At 56.8% G+C, this 21,830-nt stretch overlaps 1 protein-coding gene across 1 annotated transcript; it reads right to left on the bottom strand.

Moving 5' to 3' along the window:
* Nucleotides 1-6,808: 6,808 nt before the first annotated feature.
* On the bottom strand, nucleotides 6,809-21,363 carry RTN4RL2 (reticulon 4 receptor like 2). The gene is made up of 3 exons (XM_036861483.1): nucleotides 21,321-21,363; nucleotides 15,052-15,533; nucleotides 6,809-8,137 (listed from the first exon to the last, which is right to left on the bottom strand). The coding sequence occupies exons 1-3, from the start codon at nucleotides 21,349-21,351 to the stop codon at nucleotides 7,388-7,390; spliced, it is 1,263 nt and encodes a 420-aa protein (XP_036717378.1). The 5' UTR covers nucleotides 21,352-21,363; the 3' UTR covers nucleotides 6,809-7,387.
* Nucleotides 21,364-21,830: the final 467 nt, after the last annotated feature.

The following is a 21,830-nucleotide window of genomic DNA, read 5'->3' as shown; positions in this document are numbered from 1 at the left end:
GTCCAGAGTGTGCAGGTGTGTGTGTGTGCATGTGGGTATGAAAGTCCCTGCCCCTCAGAGGAAAGGGGCCTGAGGTGCTGGCTGCGTCCTGAATGCTGCCGCGTGGGCGGTAAGCCCCTTCCTGAGGCTGGAGGCTGGGTTCCCTCCCTGCTGCTGCTGCTGCTTGCAGATCTTAGAGGAAATAAAAAGGGAAGTGAGAGACTGGCTGGTGTGTACCTGCCTGTGTCTTGGGGGAGGGGTGTGTCTTCCCACACCCCATCCCTCGTCCTCAGCCAGGCTCAGCTGGGCATTAAGTAGGACACCTGAAGTGCCAGCCTGCCCACCTGTGGCTGTCTGGCTCACCTCCCTGTTCTCAGCCATGCCCTGCCCTTAGTGTCTGGAGGGAGTCCGGATCCTGCCCTCGGCTCCTGCCCGCCACTTCTCAGGGTTTGGGGTACATCCGGGACGTTGGCCTTTCTCCCTACAGGGGATAAGGGGCAGGATGCTTTGGAAAGAATGCTAAGGAATGCCGCTCCAACTTTCCTATCCAGGGATCCCTGGAGGGAGGTCTGTTGCAAGTAACATTCTTTATAGTGTTTTATCTTAAAACTTCATGCAAATTTTGAGCTTCATTTTATGCTATGTTCATATTTACTTTTAGCAATAAAGTGAGGCTTTAAAATTACCTGCATCAAGGGAAGACACTGTCTTTGAGGGCAAGGGACCTTCCAGGAAGCTATACCTTATTTATCCCACTCCTACATCTCTTTCTGTCCTGGGACATAAACCTTAAAGTCACAGAATGGAGGGATGGGGCAGGGAGGGACCACTAACATTTGTTGAGGATCTGCCTGTCCTAGCTACACAGGTATCTCATTTCATCCTAACTGTAGAAGTCGGTGTCTTCGGGTTGTTTCGTAGATTGAGGAAAGCTCAGACAGGTTAAGGCACCAGACCCGAGGGCACACAGCTGGTAGGTGGTGAAGCTGAGCTTGGAACCTGGGCATTCTGACTGCTGAGTCCTAACCACAGGTCTGCCAAGGCAATCAGCGGCAGAAAGGAGGTTCCAAGATAATGAGCTCAACTTTCTGCTGCCCTCTCAGGGCTGAGAGTAACCACAAAACCCTTATCCACCCCCCCACCAAAAAAAAAACCTTGGAGAACCCCCAAATTTTAGCCCTGGAAGACAGTATTACAGATAAGCCCTCCCTTTGTCTTAAACTGTCTTTAGGAGTTGATAAAAAACAGACTGACCCGCCCATTTTATAGATGTCCAGAGGGGTCTGGAGACTTGACAAAGTCACACAGCAGATACCTGCCTGCTCTGAGCCCAGCCAGACTCCTGGCTTGCAGCACTGTGCCCTTTTCGCAAAATACAAAACCAGAACTGGACAGCACCCACCAACGGGTTGGACGGGTTCCCAGAGGCCTTGCCCTGGTCTCACTACCATCTCTGTCCCGGACCTTGACTTTCCGTACAGTCTGGTGGAAGTTGATCACAAGCGATGAACAGAAGCGGGGCGGGCGGAGGAAGCGAGGCGTGTGCGCCGGGTGCGAGGCGTGTGCGCCGTGTGCTCGGCGTGCCCAGCAGGCGGCGCTGCGTGGCTGCGGCTGGGACGGTGTGGGCGGGTGGGAGCCGGCGGCGAGCCAGGAGGGGAACCCCGACACCCCTCCACATACACCCCTTACCCACTAGTCTGCCCTTTCCCGGGTCTCGATCTCCAGGCCCCTACCCTGGCTTGCTCTGCCCTCCTTCGCCGAACATCCGTTCAAGCGTTATCCCCTGCCCCACTGACCCTCGAGGCTGAAGGAGGGGGTCTCGACGCTGCCCCTGCCCAGCTGGGGCGTGGGACCGGGTGGGAGACGCAGGCAGAGATCTCGGCCTCCTGGGGGAGGGGTGTCTCCTCACTCCCCGTTCCCGGGGTGGGGAGCTTGGGGAGGGGGCTGGGCAGGGGCGGAAGCGAGCTGGAGCCGTGTTTGCCGCGGCGCTGCCGAGTGGAACAGATGGCTGGGGAGGGGACAGGGTACGTGGCGGGGAGGAGGAGGGGTGCGGGGGCCGCAGGATGAGGAACGAGGAATTTCGACGCCCCGAGTCTCCCAGGAGAAGCCCCCCCTCCCCATCTCTTCCCAGAAAGAGGGGCGGGCAAGCGCCTGCCTTTTCCCCGGAGAGCCCCGGCCTCTGGCCTGCGGCAGACCCCGCCGTCCCCCCGGGTCGCCCCGCTCACCCCCTGGACTCCCGGCGCGGGCCAAGCCGGCGGGGTCCAGGCCGCAGGGAGCAGCCCGGGTCGCAAGGACTAATGGGGCCACACTCCGAGGGGCGAGGGGGCGGCGGGAAGCGGGTCCCGAGGCGGGAGCGAGTTCAGGGATCGTAAATAGCTGAGGGAAAGCGTGTTAATTGGAACTTTATGCAGATGAGCTGGGACGCGGGCTGGGGAGGGCCGATGGAGGGAGAAGAAGGTCTGACGGACGCTGGACCCGAGGGGAGGGCAGGAGGGCTCCGGCGGGGGGAGTGATGGGTAGATGTGTATCCGTTTATCGCTGCGTGGACCCTCCGGGGAGGGCCGCTGGTCTCTGAAGATGAGGCCTCCTCCTTGACCCTACGCCCCAGACACAGGGGACTCTTGCAGAGTCTCCACATCGCGGGACCAGAAGTTCAGGGTCTCAGATCGCCACGAAGGTGGGGGCAACGTGCAAGTGGCTGTTTCCGCTTGTGGCTGCTTACAGTGGGTGTCACATTCACTGCATCCCCCCTCCCCCATCTGTCTCCATCCTTTTCCCCCATCCCTGGCATCACCCTCTCCTTGCAAGAGTATTGTCTGTAACTTCCACCAAGAGAGTGGGGGAGGGGAGGGAATCTAACTTTTCTTCCTTCGCTTTCTCCCGTCTGCCCCCCAAGGACCACCCCACCTTTGAGGAGCCGTTTCTCAGCCTTTAGAGAGCTTCATAACCCACCCCTACACGTTAAAATGCAGATTCCAGGGCTCCCTTAGAGATCTGGTTCAGGGGCTCAGGAATCTGCATCTTAGCAGTTTCCCACCTAAATCAGATATAAAAGACCTTCAGTTTCAGAAACACTGTGCAGGGCATTGGTGGGCTGGAAAGACTGGACAAGTCTTCGTCAACAGCCCTCCACCCCTCCTCCATGCTCCTGACCTCACCTCCGCTCAGTATGGCCATCTCTGCTTCCGGTGTGAGAGTACCAGGGGATGGAGAAGGTGCCAGGAAGGAGGGAAGGAAGGGAGGAAGGGGGGGAGGAAGGAGAAGAAAGAAAGAGTGAGTCTCAGCTGGCTGTTCTCTCTCTGAGCAGGGTCTTAGCCTTCCTCTCTCTGCTGCCTGCTTCCCTCCCATCGGCCTCAGGTGCTCCATCCATCTTCCTCTCTCACTTCCCTTCCCCCACCTCATCTGAAGTTTCTAAGAAGGCCAAAGAATCTTGGGGTAGGCAGTTTGGATCTTAGGGAGTAAGGGCAGAGCCAAAGTCCCCACCTCCAAAAGAAAGAGGCAAAGCACCTACCTCTGGGGTTGGAAGAAAACAGGAGGAGGGAGGCAGGGCTTGAGGAAAGATAAGGGTGACAGCAAACATATAGGCCACCTTTCCACGGGTTATTGCACTTACTCCCCACAACAACTCAATTTAGGCAGGCGCTATTGCCCCCAGGTTATACATGCAAAACAAAACAAGGGATGTTCAGAGAGGTTAAGTGACTTGCTCAAGGTCACACAGTAAGTGGGAAAATAACTAGGTCATTCACCCTTCTATTTCCCCCAAATCATTTCTCAAGAGGCCGCTGGGTAGCTGACCCAGGCCTCCCTTCCCTGCCCTACCCCCCAGGGCAGTGGGGGTGGGGAAGGGCATCATGTACAGAGATGAAAGGAGATGCTCGGGTTTCGGAACATCTGACAAGTCTGGCTGGAAGCATTAAAAATTCATATAGAAACCTGACCCCAGCTGGACCTTGGGTCTGCCACCTGGACTGTCCCTGGCCTGGTGGCCTCTCAGAGCCTGGTGGGCAAATTTCCCTTCAGCAGTGTCCTGGGAGCCCCCGAGTCTGTATTTCACAGGAGCGGAGTTCTCTCATGGATTAGGGAGCTAAAGTCAGGAGCCAGCAGCTGAGAAAGCAGGGCTGAGAACCCTCCCCCCACTCTGAGTGTAAGAACCTTAGAGGTTTCAGGGCTTATAAACCTTGTCATCTGGCGTTCTTCTGTTCCTCTCCCCAGGCAGACAGATACTCGCTCTCAGTTTAGGGTAACTCAGCCTGGCTGTGATACCCGAGGTGGCCAGTGGAGGGCAGCTCTCTCCTATGAGGGAGCCCTAGCCTGAGCCTCTACTGAAGCTTTGAAGGACAGGAAAAGAACCCCATGGATAAGGTCCCGGAGATGCAGTTTTGGCCTTGGAGAAGGGCTCTGGAGTCTGTCATCTGAGGACAGGGGGAGAGGGCTCCTAGTTTGGGGGAGATTGAGGAATTTTGGGGAGGGTTCAAAGTAGGTTTGTGGGTTTCAAGTACATGGTAACTGATGGCCAGCATGATACAATCTGTCTAGCTGGAGTGAAGATTTGGGAGGAGGCCAGGAGAGAAAAAGCTAGAAAGGCAGTTGGGACCAGACTCTGAAGGATCTTTGATGCTTCGCTAAGGTGTTTTATCTTTAACCTGTAGGCAATAGGGAGCCATTGTAAGTTCCCGAGTAACAGAATGACATAATGCAAATTTTGGTCAGATGAATCTGGCCAACAGGGGCCAGTTGAGCGGGAGGGAGAGAGAGAGTGAATGGAGGAAAACCAGACAGGAGGTTATGGCTGTTTTCTTCTATATTCTAGGCATGAGGTAATGAGGAGATGAAGCAGGGAGGTAGCAGGAGGAACGGAAAGGAAGGGCTGGGTGGGGGCTGCGAGGGGGACTGGGTGAGAGCGTAGAGACGGGACATTAAAGAAAGGGAGGAGTTAACTCCCACTGGTGCCGGGCAGACAGAGAGAACTCAGCATGTGGGTATACACTCAGGATGCAGGAGGTGAGTGAGTTCTGTTCCTTTCAGGGCTGGGAAGTCTTGGACACATCACTTCCCCTCTCTGGGCCTCCGTTGCCCCCTCGGAGCATCGGTGGGTGTTGGACTGCATGGCCTTGAAAGTCCCTCCTATTTCAGGGTGTGTGGCTCAGGGTTATCAGGCTGGGATGTTTGGAGAGGCTGGGGTCTGTGTGTGTGACATCTCATGGGCGGGGACCCATGTGAGCAGCTGCACGCGCACGTCGGTGTTTGGGGGTGCATCCTCCTGTTTGTGGGACCCGTGGGTGTCGGCATGCCTGCACGTGCTCTCTAGCTCCGCTCTGTATTAGTGTGTGTGAGAGAGCGTGTGAGTGTGGGTGTGCACGTGATGGGCGTCCGTGGGTCTGTCTGGGCGGGGGTGGGGAAAGTGGCATTGCTGTAGGCTTCTTCCTGAGGCTCACACACTCCTCTTGCTTTCACTGCCCTGAAATAGCATCTGGACCAAAGGCCCATGAATATTTCACAACGAAAATTCTGTGACCTGGACTGCCTGCTTCTGATTTACCAGCATCTTCCTTCCCTCCTCCCCTGCCCAGGCCCCAGCCATCCCTCCTTCAGAGCTCTTGCCTGGCTGGCCCCCTAGTCCCCCTCATTAGCCTCCTCAAAGCCAGCCTGACACAGGCCCCCATGAGACCCCAGACTTGGGGGGGCACTATCCCCCCACCCCAACCCCACATCTTTATCCAAAGTCCACCGGCTTCAGGCCTTAGATGTTCACTCTGTCCCGTTTCTGCCTCCTCTTCCCACTATCCTTCTGACTTGTCTGGCCAGGGCCACAGAATCTCAGCATCCTTGAGCCCTGGCACCCAGGTACCCTCTCTTTCCATCCCCAGATCCCAAGTTAGATTTTTTAACCCTAAATTTAAACCATCAAATGTCTCCCCAATTGCTTCTGTTGGATGAGACTCAACCAAGTCCTTCTTAGCCAGGGCCCTTCCCTTTCCCCAGCCTCTCCTCCACACCCTGGAAAGATGAAGCTTCTGATCACACCTCAAGCCAGCAAGACACCCCAGCTTGGGATTCGTGTCCCTCTGATCACCCTAGCCCCTTGACTTCTCCTCTAACCTGCTTGGAGAACTGCTTCTCTGACCTGATTCCTCCCTGATGACTTCTACCTCACAGGAGCCAAGGGAAAGAGACCATTTGTCTACAAGGTTGCTGTGTACAGCTGTGCAGGCTGTACACTGCACAAGGGCAATCACCTGAGGGGGCAAGTGTGAGCTGAAATCCAGCCTTATGCTCTGTTTGCTAGTGTTTGCTGTGGTATGCGGCTGGGTTCCCCTGGGGAAGAGGTGCCTTTTTCAGATTTACCCAAAGTCATGTTTGGGCTGGCTGTGACCATGGCTGTCCATGTTACTCCTCCTTGCAGGGGAAAGAGGGAACTGCTCTCCCTCCCTGAAGGAACAGAGCCTCAGAGAGAGACTTCCCCAGGCTTAGCTCCTCAGACATAGACAACTCAGGGTCGTCTGTAGCTGCTTCTCCTGGACAAATGAGGTGAGGTGCCATTAGCGCCCACTCCTGGCTGTCAGATTTCACCTGTCCTGCCTGGGACTCCAGGGTCACAACCCTGTTCCTGAGGCTTCAGCTTCTTGTCATGGGAAAACAGCAAGAAGCACTTTGATAGCATGAAATGGTTCCCCTTTTTCTAACCCTCCTGGCCCTGAAAGCCTGATGCTTCTAAGCCCTCCTCCCACTTTTGAGGACCTGAGCCAACAAATCTTACAGAAGATAAAATAATAGAATTTTTTAATAAATTTTTTTTTTTTCCCAAACAACTTCTGTTGATCTTCACCACACAGGGGCCACGGTGGAGAGGAAAGTTCTCTCCAGGCACCCTAAAAAGTGTCCAAGGTAGACATAGGAGAAAAGTATTTCTCCAGTGTCGGGAGGTTGAGGGGTGCTAGGATAAGCAGGGGCCTAGGGTTGGCCTGGCCCCGACTGAAGCATCCCTCCAAAGGGCTCCTGGGCAGGGCTCCCTTCCCGGGAGCTTCCAAAGGCTCTGCTGGTGGAAGACGCTCTGCAGACAAAGCCCGTCCCGAGTCCACTGTGGGCACTGGGAGAAGGGGTCAGCGGCTGCCTGGGGTGCCCACCCCAGCCTTGGGATGGGAACGGGTTAATGGCCAGAGTTGGGGAGAACAGGGCTGAGCCAGCAGATGTGTCCTCCTGGGGCTGCCATAAGCCAGCAGCCTGGGAGGCAGGGAGAGGTGGCCTGGTCCCAGAGGAAGAGAGGAGCTGGGAGGGGAAGGAAGGCAGCAAGGCCGCACGGCCAGAGGGTGGGGACTGGGCCAGAGCCGCAGCTGGGGATGGGGGATGAGGGATGAGGGATGAAGGGGAGCGAGACACACCGGCCTCTTCAGTCTCAGCACCGCAGTCAGAGGTGGTGGGGGACCAGGAGCAAGAGACAGAGCAGAGGGGTGCGGAGCCCGGCCGAGAGCGCGGGGCCGCGGGAGTCCGGGGTCGCCTGGCAGGCAGCGCCGGGGCACGTCTGCTCGCCCCGCTGGTCCTCGCCCCCGTAGCCCTCCCAGTAGTCGTCCTCGGTGGGTGCGTCCCCGCCCTGGCGCCCCCGCGGGTCTTCGGCTGGCAGGTCTCGGTAGAGGGTGGAGGGGTCGGCGGGGGGCGCCCCGGCCTCGGCCACCCCGTACAGGTGGTTGGACGAGCTGTTGCCGCGGGCGCGGCTGCCGGGCCGCGTGGGCACGGCGGGCGGGCAGGCCTGGAAGTCGGCCTCGCGGAGGGCGCGCAGGTCGCGGCCCTGGCGCTCCGGGGGGGTGGCGCAGGTCACGTCGGAGCTGGACACGCGCGCGCGCTGGAACCAGGCCCAGAGCGGCCGCGCGCGGCAGTCGCACGCCCAGGGGTTGGCGTTGAGCCGCAGGAACTCCAGCGCCGGCAGGTCGGCGAGCGCCTCGCCCGGCAGCGAGGCCAGGCTGTTGTTGAACAGGTAGAGGATGGTGAGGCGGCTGAGGCCGCGGAAGGCCGCGCGGTGCACGCCCTGCAGCCGGTTCCCGTGCAGCAGCAGCCGGTCCAGACTGCCCAGGCCGCGGAACACGTGCTCCGTGAGCAGCCGCAGGCGGTTCCCGTGGAGGAAGAGGTGGCTCAGGTTGGCCAGGTCCGCGAACAGGTCATCCTGGCGGGGGGAGAGGGGGGCGGGGGTGGGGCGGGGGTGGGAAAGGGGAGAGAAGAAGAGTGGTGAGTGGTTCTGAGACAGGTACCGAAGAAATCTGGGAAAGAAGGGGAGCATTGTGGTAGAACAGAAGGGGTTTGACCTTCTGACTCATAGAGTCCTGGGTTCTAATCCTGCCTCCTCTAACCTATTTAGAGGTTAATGTGAGAAACGCAATAGAGTTCTTAAAACTTTGGGGGTGCATCAGAATCCCCTGCAGATCCCTGAGCCCTGCCCGCAGGGTTTCTGATTCAGCAGGTCTTGGAGCGGGGGTGGGGGTGAGATTCTGCACGTCTTTACACATTCCCAGGTGGTACTGATGCCGCTGGTGGGAGGACCGCACTTGGAGGATGAGAACCTCTGATTCGGCTAAGTATGCAGACTTCCAGACTCCCTGACTTTCAAATCCTGGCCTTATTAACTGACACTCGAGCAAGTCACTCAGTATCCTTATGACTCAGTTTCTTCATCTGTAACATGTGGAGATTAAATGAAACAACATGTATTAATACATGTGGTGGGCATTCTATGAGTTAGCCATTATTGTGAACTTGGCCAAGCCAGCAATCTGTTTCCTCATCTTTAAAATGGAGGTGAGTGTACCTCCCCCTGGGTTTGTTTTGAGGATTAAAGAAGACAATCCCCATACCTATCAGATGGGTGAAGTGTCGGGCACAGGGCCTGGCACATTGGGATTCGGTCCAGTGATGAAGCCCACAGGCTCAGGAGTCAGCAGAGCCCCGGCTCAAATCCAGCTTGCCCTCTTCCCAGCTGCGTTACTTTGGGCAAGTTATTTAGCCTCAGTGTGTGTAACTCAGAGAACACCTCTTTCAGCAGGCTGAGGGAGGGTTAGATGAGGTCTTGTAAGGATGCCGTACCCGGTGGGCACACAGACCACCATCAATAGATGGTGATTATTATGACAATAGTGTCTTAGTTAGAATTAGGTCCCATCCATTTTCCTCTAATAGAGGAGCTCCCGGGGACCCCAAAGTTCTGCTGCTGGGCTGGGACATTAAGGGGACCATATCAGCTCCACCCCACAGAGGCAGCAGGGGAGGGGAAGGAAGCCTGCTGCCCCATGCCCTGCTTCACTGTCCCCTTAGAGGGGCTGTCCCACCTGCCCAAGGCTGGGGAGTCTCTGAATCAGACCATATTAGTGCTGGAAGGACCTTGAACTGTGGTTCAGGGGAGTGGAGGAGTGGGTATGCTCCATGGAGGGGAGAGAGCAGGGGGCTGGCGCTGCATTTTAACCGGTTCACCAAGGTATTGGTGATGATCAACCAGATTTGGGAGTTAGCGCTTCTGGTAGCACCAGCCTAGCCTACTTTTTTGCAGAGGAGAGCACTGAGACCCAGAGAGATGAAGGGCTTGCCAGAGAGGGGACCAGAGCCCCAGTGCTGAGGTCCTCCCCTCTTGTGGAGGACATCATTGTGGTCAGCAGACCCAGGGGGTCTGGTTCTGGGGGACAGGGGTATCCTCTGTGCTCAAGCCAGCTCACCCTGGATTCCTGTTTCCTGGCAGTGCCTCTCCCACCCTTCCCTGCCTGGGGAGATGATCCCCCCACCTCACCCAGGAGCCTGGTCTCAGGCTCTCAGGTGGGGGTAGGGCGTTGACTCCCAGCCCACACTCACAGCCTCCGCCTTCCTGTGCTCCTGCATTTTCTCGCCCCCTCCCATCTGGCTTCCGCCCTCTCTGCTACAGGAACTGAGCCTGCCAAGAACCTTCCTCTTGGCCACATTGAGATCCGTCCCCCTCAACCTTCTCGGCTGCCTGTGACACCAGTTTTCTCCACCTCCTGCTGCCACGGCCCCATGCCCAGCTCAGGTCTCCAGCGGAGGGCTCCCTGCACGTCCGTGGCCTCAGCCTGGCCCAGCGAGGCCTGGTGTCCTTGTCCTTTTCTTCTTGCCCCCCCCCCCCAGGGAGTGGGCTGAATCCCTTCCACTCAAACACCTAATTAGGGTTTCTCTTTTTAATGGAGTGTCCGCAAGAGTAGGACACACCCAGAGATACCTGGTCAAAGGATAAATACGGGGTGGGGTGGGGTATAGAGGGAGCAGAGGTCATTGGCACTTTGGGGACTTCCAGAAGTCAGGAAGGGAAGACCAGAAGTTCAGAGATGCTAGGGAATTCAGGCACCTTTGACCTACAGCCCCAGTTTTTGGGCTACAGGATTCCTCGATTCCAATCTCCTTCTCCCTCCCCTGGCAGAAGTCCTGCCCCTCCTGCTCTGAGCCTCAGCCTGGGGGTCCATTCCCCCAACCCCCATCCAAGCTGTTGCCAGATCCTCTTGTCACTTCCTAGGCTGCAGCTCTCAGATCCGGTCCTTCCTCTAAAATGGTTCTCTGTGCATTAATAAGCTCTTGACCTTCACAGCCCTCCCCCTCCCCCACCACGCTCCCTATCACGCCCTCCCTCTGGGCAGAGAGTGTCTGTTAAAGTCATCCTCTTCCATTTTGAAAACCACATTTCCCTCACCTCCCCGTGGCCAGTTCACAGCTCTCTGAATCCATTTGGAACCTCAACGCAGCACCCCTGCCCCCTTCCCTGGACAGCATCCTGTTCTTAACCTTGCCTCCCTCCAACCTCCCAGCTCCAGTCTCTGGCACCGATCAAATCAGCTGCTGGGCTGTGTGACCTTGGGCAGCTCCGGGCACCTCTCTGAGCCTCAGGTTTTTTTTCCATCTGTGAAACAAGGGACTTGAGATCGTTGATCATTAAGATCCATCCTCATCTGATATTAATGAGCAAGTGAGTCCCGGAATGTACCTCGTTCATTCAAGAAAGCTGTATCGAGGAGTGTCTGCTCCGTGCCAGGCACCCCTACTCACAGTGCTCACTGATCTACGCTGGGTATCATCGCCATTGTTTGCGTCAGCAGCTGACTAACCGAGCGCTTACCGTGTGCCAGGCTCTGTGCTACACAGATCCCATGTAGTAACCGAATCATCAGAGCCCCATGAAGCAGATAATTTTTTTTTTTGGCTGCGCCATGTGGCATGTGGGATCTTAGTCCCTGACCAGGGATCGAACCCATGTCCCCTGCATTGGGAGCATGGAGTCTTAACCACTGGACCGCCAGGGAAGTCCTGTGAAGCAGATAGTATTATTCTCCCCCTTTCAGAGATTAGGAGAGGGAGGCTCAGAGAAGGCAAGTGACTGGCCTAGAGTTCAAGAGCCAATATGTAGTGGAAGGCAGACGTGAACTCTGGAGACAGAGCTCTGAACAGTTGCACTTCGGAGCCAGACAGACCTGGGCTAATTCTAGGCTGTGCCCTTTACAAGCTGGGTGACCTTGGATGGGTGACTTAACTTCTCCGAGCCTCAGGGTCCTCAGCCATTGAATGGGGGAAACGATGCTTACTCTGGACTGGACGCACTAAACCCCTTTCGAGTAGCATCTCCTTTAATCCTCACAACGAGCCCCTGAGTTACAGGTCATTTTCTCCATTTCACAGATGGGTCCACTGAGGCTCAGAGTGGTTAAGTAACTTGCCCAAAGCCACAGAGCAAATCAGATCTGCCTGAACGTAAAGACTGCTCTTTTACGCCATGCAGGCTGCTCTAACAGTTAAAAGAGAGACAGGTGCCTCTATCATCTGGTTCCACTCCAGTAGGAAATATGCTCCAGGAGAGCAGGGACACTGTTTTTGTTCACTTCTGAATCCCTGGCACCCAGAACACTGCCTGGCATATAGTAGATGCTCAGTAAGTATCTGTGATGAACGCACCTGGCACAGTGCCTGGCCTACAGCAGACAGTCTGTGAGAACCTCCACTCTACCCCATTCCCATTTCCACCTTCCTCATCCTGAAAAGCTGTGGTCCTCTTGCCTCCTCCAGATCTCCCCTCTCGGGGCAGGCCCGGTGCCATCTTGGGTCACACCTGCACTCTGCAGATCTCAGCCCAGCCTGCATGCTTCCTCGCCTGCCTGTGGCATCTCCCAGCCTAGTTTCTCCAGGCAGTTCACAGGCAGAGGCTGTCTCTTTCTTTCTCTTCTATATAGGGCCAGGTGTGAAGATGTTTCCTTCCCATGATGCCCCCTACCATTCATGCCAGGGGTGTGCAGAACCAACACTTCCCATTTCAGAAGACCCCAGTGTCCACTCAAGGTCTCCCTTGCCCAGGTCTTCCCTGACCCCAGGCCCTGGCTGCCATTTGTGATGGAGGATCAGGTCATGACGACAAAATTTATTCAGCACTTAACTATGTGCTTTATATATATGAGCTCATTTACTCTTACAGCCATTCTTTATGGAAGGTATTATTTTTATTATTCCCATCTTAAAGATAAGAAAACTGAGGTTCAGAGGGGGCAGCAACTTGTCTAAAGTTAAATAAGTCAGAAAATAGCAGAGCAGGGATTCAAACTCAGGCCTGCTGACCCCAGATTCCTAATCTGCACAACTAATATATGTTGATAAGGAGGTCAGGATCTCAGTAGTAGCGGTTGTTGCACTACTAGTAATAATTAACAATAATGATAATGACAGCACCCATATATTGATGTGGCCCTGTGCGAAACTTTAATCCTTACAAAACTTCTTAGGTAAGTATTATTGTTAATTACTATCATGATTGCCATTTTACAGATGAGGAAATGGCAATGGAGAGAGTAATTTGTAATGAGTAATTTGTCCAATGTCGTATAGGAGCCAGGATTTGAACTTAGGTCTGGCAGACTCCAAAGCATGTGCTTTCAGGGACTTCCCTGGTGGTGCAGAGGTTAAGACTCCGAGCTCCACTGCAGGGGGCGTGCGTTTGATCCCCGGTCAGGGAACTAAGATCCCACATGCTGCACAGTGCAGCCAAAACCAAAACAAAACAAAGCATGTGCTTTCAAAAATAAGCCTGCTCTGCTGTCCTTCTGAGTACCATGCCCCCTGCACCTGGTCAGCGCCCAGTGGAGAGTTCTGAATGATAAAAATGGCCTGAAGTGTCATCAGACTATGAAGGCTCAAGTGCCACCAGCTCTTCCTGGTTGTGTGGCCTCAGAAACTTCATTTTTTGTCCCTACTGCCCCAACCGTCCCTACTGCCAGCCTGTTGTGAGGTTTGACGTGATACTGAGAACACGTTAAGCCCCCAGGCACATGGACAATGATTTAAGAGACTTTGGGACCCTTGGTCTCAGCTTCCTCATCTGTAAGGGAGTATAAACAGTCTCCCGACAGGGCTGTAGAAATGAGATGAGGTGACTGAGCGCACTTTGGAAACCATGAGGTGCAAAGTTAGGAAGAAGAAAAAGGAGGGAGTGTTCTGGAACCCACCCATGGTCTCAGTATAATCCTGGAAGTTGACCCATATCTTCAGGATCGGGTCCAAGATGGGCCATTTCACTGAGACCAGTGTTAAATGAGGCTTGTTTCTCTTTTTAAAATAGTATCTTAACAAGCATTTATAGTGTGCCCACTGTATGCCAAACGCTGTTCCAAGTGCTTTACAAATTATTCATGCACTTAACACTTATAAAATCCCTAGAAGATGGGTGCTATGGCTACTCCCATTTTACAGATGGAAAAACTGAGGCTCAGGGAGGTTAAAAAATGCCACACACTTGTAAATGGCAGAGTTGATACCCGTATAAAGTCCTCAGCACAGCGCCTGATGCACAGTGTGCCTGCTAAGTGCTAGTGGGCTATTATTATCATTACTTATGCAATAATAATAACACACAACATATTTTCCCAACATACTGTACATTTTACTTCTTGTCTCTCCCCGCCACTAGAATGCTCTCTGCGAAGGCAGGAGTTTCATCTGTTTTGTTCGCTGCCCTTTTCTCAGCACCAAGCACATTCTGGGTGCTCAATAAATGTTAAATTATTATTGCTATTGCTGTTGTTATAATTATCAGCATCAAATCCACCAGTTAGGCCTCAACCTGGGATGGGGAGGAGGAAGTGCCTTCCAGGTTGGTGTGGGGAGAGGGGAGAGTTTGGATATCCAGAGGTTGTGTAGCTGAGGGAGAATTTTCTCCCAGAGTGGCTTAGAGGGTGTGTTATTGCTTCCTGGGGAAATAGAATGGGAGGATTTGACTGTCAAACAGTCAGCATAACGACAACAATAAACAATATTTAGATCAATAATAATAACAATAAATAGCAATTACTGTTATTCCTTCCGTTTCCAGAGCATCCATTTTCCAGCTCCTTAACAGCTCATTACGCTTTTTTTCCTTCACCGGTTGCACTGAGACAACAGATTTGGGGGATAGGTTTGGGGGACGGAATCTAGAAAGGGTAGGGTTTTCCCTTGTCCCACGATCCGGTGAGGTGGAACCTTCTATGGGATACCAGTTGCAGTGGCTCTGCCCTCTTGCCCACCTCCCCATATTGCGAGAGGGCATGGGGGTGGGTGAGAGAAGCCACCACGAAGCCCTTTGGGCTGGGGTGCCTGGGGAAAGGCAGAGTCCCCTGAAGGCAAACAAGGGGGAAAGGAGAGATCACAGAAAGAGACACACACATACACCCAGACAGACATGGGGGTGTGTGTGTGGAGTGGGCGTGTGAAGGGAGGCAGACAGAAGAGGCAGAGGGAGACAGATGGGGGAGGCAAGTTAGTGAGCGAGACAGAGAGGGACAGAAAGGGAGAGACAGACAGGCAGACGCAGTCAGATGGGGGGTGGGGTGTTAGTGACAGAGAAAGACGGAGGAGACAAAACAAAGAAAAGCCCCTGGAGAAAGTGGGAGGGACAGAAACCTAGAAAAGGGACAGAGAAATAGAGAGGTGCTGAGACAGAGGCGGGAAGGGTGAGCAGGGACAGAGGGGCCGAGAGGCCCCGGGGAGAGAGCGAAGCAGAAGAGGACTATGTGTGTGTGTGTGCGCGCGCGCGTGTGCGTGCGTGCGCGCGCGCGCGCCGGGCTGGGGCCGGCTCACCTGTAGGTGGAGCAGGCTGTTTTCCTGGAGGTAGAGGTACTGCAGGCTGGCCAGGCCGCGGAAGATGTTGCCCGGCAGGCTGCTGAGCTGACAGCGGTACAGATGCAGCGACTGCAGCCGCTCCAGGCCCTGGAAGGTGTCGGGCTCCAGAGAGCGCAGGTGCCGGTTGTCGCCGAGGTCCAGCTCCTCGAGCGCCTGCAGGTGGCGGAAGGTGCCCGGATAGATGGCGGAGAGGTTGTTGGAGAAGAGCCACAGAGTGAGCAGGTTAGGCCCGAAGGTGCCGGGCCGCAGCGTGCGGATGAGGTTGTTCTGCAGGAAGAGGCGCTGCGTGCTGGGCGGCAGGGACAGCGGCACCGACGAGAAGTTGTTGGCCTGGCAGCTCACGGTGGGCGGGGACGAGTAGCAGGTACAGAGCATGGGGCAGCTGGGGGCGGCTGGGGGCAGGGCCAGGAGCATCAGCAGGAGGCAGGCCGGGGCGGGACCTGCGGGGAGGGCGCGGGGGAGAGCTCTCTGGGCGGGCTGCGAGCGTGGGAGTGCCAGCCAGGGGCCCGGCCCACCCACCCCCTAACGCGACCCTTGCAGAGAGCCTTGCGTTTCTAGCCTGGGTGGGGGGTTCTGGGTGCAGCCTCAGAGTCGCGAGAGGCCCTGGCCACTTCCGCTTTTGGAGGCTCCTGGTGTATTAAAGAATAAAGAAATGCCAAGAGGACTTTGTAGGAAGCACTGTGATAGGTTGAAAGTTGTTTGATGAGTGATCGTCTGCTTTCATTCCTGTTTTCACTCTGGTAGGTTTGACCATGACTTTGGTCTTGAGACTTGGGCTGGACAGTGCTTTGCTGGAGGCGGTCCTATACGACGATGTCCTGTACAGGGCGTTTGGCCTCACCCCTGTCCTCTACCCATTAGATGTGTAACACCCCTCCCCCTGCCGTTAGATAACCTATGATAACCGAAATGTCTTCAGACGTCGCCACATACCACCTGGGGAGCAAAACTGACTCCATTTGAGAACAGGTGGAACTAAATTGAGACCCTCTGTGAAACTAAGGCCCATGTAAAATTGCCCTCTGGCTGCCTCTGGGGTCTGGTCTTGCTGGCCCACTGGTGACCACAGCCCTCCTCCCTCATCTCTCCACACTGGAAGGAATCTTAGGGACCAAGGGACAGGGGGTCTCCAGCCACCTGCAACAGAATCATCAGAGGGTCCTGGAAAGAATGCTGCTTCCTGGGCCCTGCCTGTGCAGAATCAGCATCCCTGGGGGAATAGCCCAGGAATCTGCATTTTACACCCCAGACTCTTCTCATTCAAAGTCACTTAAAAATTCTTTTTCAGGACTTCCTTGGCGGTCCAGTGGTTAAGACTCTGTGCTTCCACTGCAGGGGGCACTGGTTCGATCCCTGGGGAACTTTGATCCCACTTGGTGCGGCCAAAAAATAACAATAATTTTTTTTCAAAGTAACTTTTGAAGGTTTGCTATGATCCAGCCTTCTTATGACACAGATGGAGAGGCAGGCCCAGGGGGGCCCAAGGGCCTGGGGGCTAAAGAGTCGTGTCTAGGCCTCCGTATCCCTGAGCTATAGCAGGGGCTCTGGGGCCCCTCATCCATCCCTGTCCCCTGGCCTTCTGACCCTCACGGCAGCTGATGCAAGTTCTGGGCTGGAACTGGCTTGACCTCTACCCTTTATCATGACTTCCGGATGAGTCTCGGGATTTTCATCTGGCAGGTTTTGCACTCCAAAAGCCAGGCAGTCATTCTCTGGGCACACATGCAATGAGTGCCCAGAGAATGACATGGTAGCTCCAAACAGTGTGCTACCGCCTGCGAAGGCAGAGGAAGACCTTTGCCCTTGGACCCAAGGACCTGAGATCCTGGGTCCTCAGGGTAGAGCCTGAGGGGTCCGTGCCTTTCACTGACGCCTGGCGTCAGAGGTTGCTGTGTGTGAATGCGCGTGGGAGCCGGGTGCCCTCTACGTGAAGTGCTGCGGAACCCGGGGTGGGCACATGGCACCGACAGGCCCCGCGTGTGGCGCGGACATCACGGAAGCTGGGCTGTGCCTCCTCCCGTGGAGGAGCGCAAAGGCGCAGGGTGGGGGACCCCGGCGCCACTGCCACCCGGCCCACGGCGAGCGTCCCGGCCCCTCCCCGCGCCGCTGCGCGCAAGCGTGTGCCGGTGGTCCTCCGCGTGTGTGTGAGTGCCGGGCCCCGTGCGTGTGTAGGCTGGGTGTGATGTAATACTCGGTGACACAGCGGCTGCTGTTCCCTTCGTTCACACCACCTCCGCGTTTCTCGGCCCTTCTCACCCCTCCCCCGTGCGGCGTTTCACGATTACTTTCTCCTCCCGAGTTTTTCAGAGCCACGTTGGGTGAAAGAGCATGTCTCTCACCCCTCAACCCAACCAGGCAGGGGTGGGGTGCGGGGGCCCGGTAGGGAGCTCTGGGTGGGTTTCAGGAGGGCTGAGGTTTGAGGCTTAGAACAGGAGATCTTGGAGGTGGAAAATCCTCCAGGTTCATCTGGTTCAAGCTCTGGTTCTACTGAGGTGATGGCTGGGCCTCAGAGAGGGAAAGTGACTTGCCCAAGGTCACACAGCAACGTGATTGGCAGGGCAAGGACTAGAAAGGAACCTTCTGATGACCGGCCAGAGCACTTCCCTTCCTGGTGGAGTCACCCTCTGAGCTCGCTTCCCCAAGGACTTGACACCAGAGAAAGCCAAATCCCTCTCTGATCCCTTAATCCCACCCCTTATCCACAAGCTCACAGGGTGTTCATTCAGAAGGCCGCCAGCCCTCCAAGGATTATGGAGCTCTTTCCTCAGCCTCTAGGGCCAACTGTTAACCCAGGAGAGGGAGAGGGAAGGACACGTGATCCCAGAGTGCTCCAGAGTCCGGAGCCAGTCCCCTGGCACCAGGGTCTCTTCCAGCCTGGAGGCCGAGCTCAGCAGGGGCTGGCATTCCTCTAGCCCACAATTCCCTGGCCCCCTGCTTGCCCTCATTAGGGGGCTTCTCTCTTATTTCCCCACATCCCCTCCTTCTTGCCCCCATATCCCCCCCCATCATGGCCCACCTCCCCAAGGCTAAGATGGTGCTCCCTGCGGGCTCTTTGAGGGGGGGCCCTGAGCAGGGGGCCCCTCCGTGACAGCTGCTGCGTAACAGTGACTCTGTTGCCATTTCTGGTCCTCGTTGCTGCTGCCGTGCAAAGCAGCTGTAACCCAAGGAGCCTCATCCATAATTCAGGCTGCGGCTCTCACTGGAAGCGAGGAGGAGGGGCAGGTGGGGCTCTAGATTGCTCTGCCCCCAGGCCTGGCTGGAGTGCTCCTGGGCAGAGGCAGCAGGGCCTGGTGAGCTGTGCCTCTCTCTCCCTCCTCCGCCCTCAGCCCCTGCCCAGCGTGTGCCCTTTTCCTTCCCACCACCATCGCCTCCCCACCCCCTGCTTCTCCCGGCTCTTCACCATCACTCCTTCCCTCCAGGCCTGGGTCTTCCCTCTCTCCCCACAGTTCCACTCCCGGCCCCATTTTGTGAATCCCTGGCAAAGACGGGGGCAAGATGCACAGAGCGTCAGAGCAGGAAGGTGGGGGACACCTCATCGGCCATCAAGAGCAAACCCCTTATTTCACAGGCCACACCACTGAGGACGGGAGAGGGGAAGAGCTCACTTCTGAGGGAGCAGCCCAGGCCTGACCGAACCTCTGTCAATCCACCTTCGGTTATCTTTCTCGAAGCCTTCATTTTATGCCCCCACTACTATCTGGGCCTATTCTAACAGCCTCCCCACCCTCTCTCCTCATTCCATCCATCCTCTTTTTTTTTTTTTTTCTCAAGTCAGCAGGTGATGGCTAGAGTTGCAGGGGAGCATAGAGCAAGGATGGGCAGAAACCATCTGTTATGAAACACCTACTGTGTGCCAGCCACTGTATTTGTACACGTCTTTATGCATAGAATACAACGTAACATAGGTGAGATCGATATTATGGCTCCCAATTTGCAGATGAGGGGAGGGAGGCTCACAGACAGGAAGTGAGTTGCCTCAGGGCATGCAGCTGGTACAAGGTGGAAGCCAGACTGGACAAGTCCATGTCAAGAGGGACTCTCTGACCTTTCTTTGGGAGACCCCACGTCGTCCACAGACACCACCCCTGAGTGTGAGAGTTACTGCGCTCGGGGTAAAGGGAGGACAGAAATTGCACCCAGGTGCACAGGGCTGGGCCAGCAATGACACCGGGTCTGTTTGGCTATTCAGGCTCAAGGCAAGGTAAAGGACCCAGGTTCTCTCCAACTTTCCCCTCCTGGGCTCCAGGCTGTGGTTGTTCTAGGGGACGGCCCACCTGGGAGTCAGGAAGAGATGACCAGTGTCCAGAAGATGTGGCCAGAACTGACCAGGGGAGGGAACGGAGAGAGGTCAGAACATGGTATTGATCCCAGAAGACTGAGGTGCCCAGAGCCAAAAAGTATCCATTCACTGAGGGCCCACTGTCAAGGACTCTGGGCTATCATCCTGGAGCACCAAGGCTCACAAACAAAGTTCTCAGCCCGGGAGCCACCATTAAGTCCAGAGATCCCTGTGAAAGAAGAAACTTGAGAAGGAAGCAGATGGACCCAGTGTAGAGGCAGGAAACAGGGTGCCAACCCTCAGGGCAGAGTGGCCCCAGGACAAGTGCTCCCTGGAAAGGGAGTCAAGGCCTCTGGTTCTGAAGGAGGGGCACAGGGTCCCAGACAAGAAGCAACAGCTCCACACCCAAAAGGGCTGGGCCTGCCGGGCAGATGCTGAGGTGGCAGGGGCTTGAGGAGGTGGGAGCCGGGGACCAGAACGGAGGTGGTGATGACGCCAGTGACGCAGGGGCCTGGGGAGGCACTGACGCGGGCGATGGAGGTTTAGAGCTGCTGCAAACAGCTTCTCACTCTGCCAGAATGTAACACCCCAAAATAAGCAGCCACCGTGGCGGCGGCGGCAGGATCCCACGACGGGGCCCGGAGATATAAATGGCAGCACTGAGCCAGCCGGGGTGCCCACCCTCGGAGGCTGCCACTCCGCTTGAATGTCTTCCTCCTCTCCCCCTCACAGCCGCCCCCAAGGCCCTGAGCTCAGAGCCCAGGGTCTGGCCCACTGGCCACTCCCTGAGAGAAGGGAAGTGACAGGCAGGCGCTTTGGAAATGGAGGGCTTCCCACGTGGAAGTGGTTACCAGAAGTCTCTTTGTCTCATCCCTAGGCTGCCCCCCCTGGTCTCTCTCTCTCTCTCTCTCTCTCTCTCCCCTTTCTCTTCCTTCGTCCTTTCCTCCCTTTCCAGCCCCCATCCCCATCCTGATCAACCCCAGCCCCTCTCCTGTCTCTGGTTTCCCATCCCCAGCCCTAGAGCTCGTCCCAATCCTCTTCCCCTGTTCCTGACACCCCATCTCTGTCCACCATCCCCATCCTCCTCTGGTTTCTGGCTTTCTGATCTTCTCACTCCCCGTTCCTTCCCCATCCCTAGGGTCCCAGACCTCATTCTCTTTCCTATTTCTCCCACCGCCAGGTTCTGGGTCCCTGGCCCTAGTCTTCTCCCCATCCCTCCCCTAATCTGGTCTCCCCTCTCTTTCCCTCTTCCTCTGTCCTCACCAGGGTCTCACTTCCCTCCCAGCGTTTCCCGTCTAACCTTTATTCCTCCTCCTATCTCCCTCCCCTGACCACTCTCTCCATCTTTGGCCCCTTCCTATCCCCTTCCTTCTTACCCCTTCCCCACCCCACCCCACCCCACCCCCAATCTCTGGCCCACACCCTTGTCTGTCTGTCACTCAGTTCGTGGAACTATCCCTTTTCTAGCGCCCTCCATCTGTTCTACCGGGGAGGGCCATTTGGATCTCCCTCTGCTCCCCCATCCTCCCGGACAGCCCCCTACCCTCATCCCTCGTCCTCCCTGGTGACTGGAAAGTGCTGAGGCACGGGGCACGAGAAGTTGCTGAGTCGGCGCTTCCCCAGCCGGCCCGAGTCCTCAGCGTCCCCCAGAGCAGGTGGAACCGGGACAGCAGAACCTGACCCTCCCTCCCCAACCCCCGGGGCCGGTCCGCCTGCCCCCTGCGTCCCCCCTCGGTCACGAGTTCCCCGCACAGCCCAGCAGGCTCCGAGTCGGGTGCACGGCTCCTGCTGGCAGCTCTGGGGGCGGGGGCGGGGCCCGGGGCTAAGCGTTTTTCCTCCCAGGCTACCCCCACCCCCACCACTGCCCCACCCTCGCGCCCTGGCGGAGGGGGCGCCCCGCTTGCCTCCACAGGATGCTCTCTGCCTTCCCGCAGGCTGGGGTCCCTACCTTGCAGCAGGCTCCTGAGCCCGGGCAGCATCTTGTCTCGACGCTCGGGGGAGGGGGCGGCGGGGGGGAGGGCGCTCCCACTCGCTCCCTGAGCCGGCCAGACGGACGGCGGGGACTCCGCGGGGCTCCGGGAGGGCCCGGGAGTCCCCGGGCTGTGTGGCCGGGCCGCGGCGCTCTACCCTGCGCCCCCCGGGCTGCGAACCTCGGGAGGAGCCATCGGCCCCGACGGGACGGGGTGGGGCGCGGCGGGACGGGGCTCGAGCCGGCCGTCGATGCCCGGTGCCCGCGCCCCCCAGCAGCGCAGGCAGCGCGCGGTGTCCGTCAGTCCGTCGGTCCGTGCGCGCCGGCTGCTCGCCGAGGGAGAGTGGGGACAGCGAGGATGCTCTTCCCAGCCACCCCCCTCCTTCACGCACTCGCTGGCTCCTCCCTCGCTTCCTAGCTTGCCGACTTAACCCTTTCCTGGCCACTAGGAGGCGGTAGCGGCTTCCCAGCCCCCTCCAGCCAGGCCCC

The sequence above is a fragment of the Balaenoptera musculus genome, chromosome 8, assembly GCF_009873245.2.
Source record: "Balaenoptera musculus isolate JJ_BM4_2016_0621 chromosome 8, mBalMus1.pri.v3, whole genome shotgun sequence".
NCBI classification, from domain to species: domain Eukaryota; kingdom Metazoa; phylum Chordata; class Mammalia; order Artiodactyla; family Balaenopteridae; genus Balaenoptera; species Balaenoptera musculus.
The sequence above is the reverse complement of the archived record's forward strand: the minus strand, read 5'-3'. Positions and strand labels throughout refer to the sequence as shown.

Coding starts and splice junctions, on each gene's coding strand:
- RTN4RL2 (XM_036861483.1), bottom strand. CDS start 21,351: ATGCTGCCCGGGCTCAGGAGCCTGCTGCAAG. Junction 15,534..21,320: donor GCTCAGGAGCCTGCTGCAAG/GTAGGGACCCCA, acceptor CCCTCCCCGCAG/GTCCCGCCCCGGCCTGCCTC. Junction 8,138..15,051: donor ACAGCCTGCTCCACCTACAG/GTGAGCCGGCCC, acceptor TCCCCCCGCCAG/GATGACCTGTTCGCGGACCT.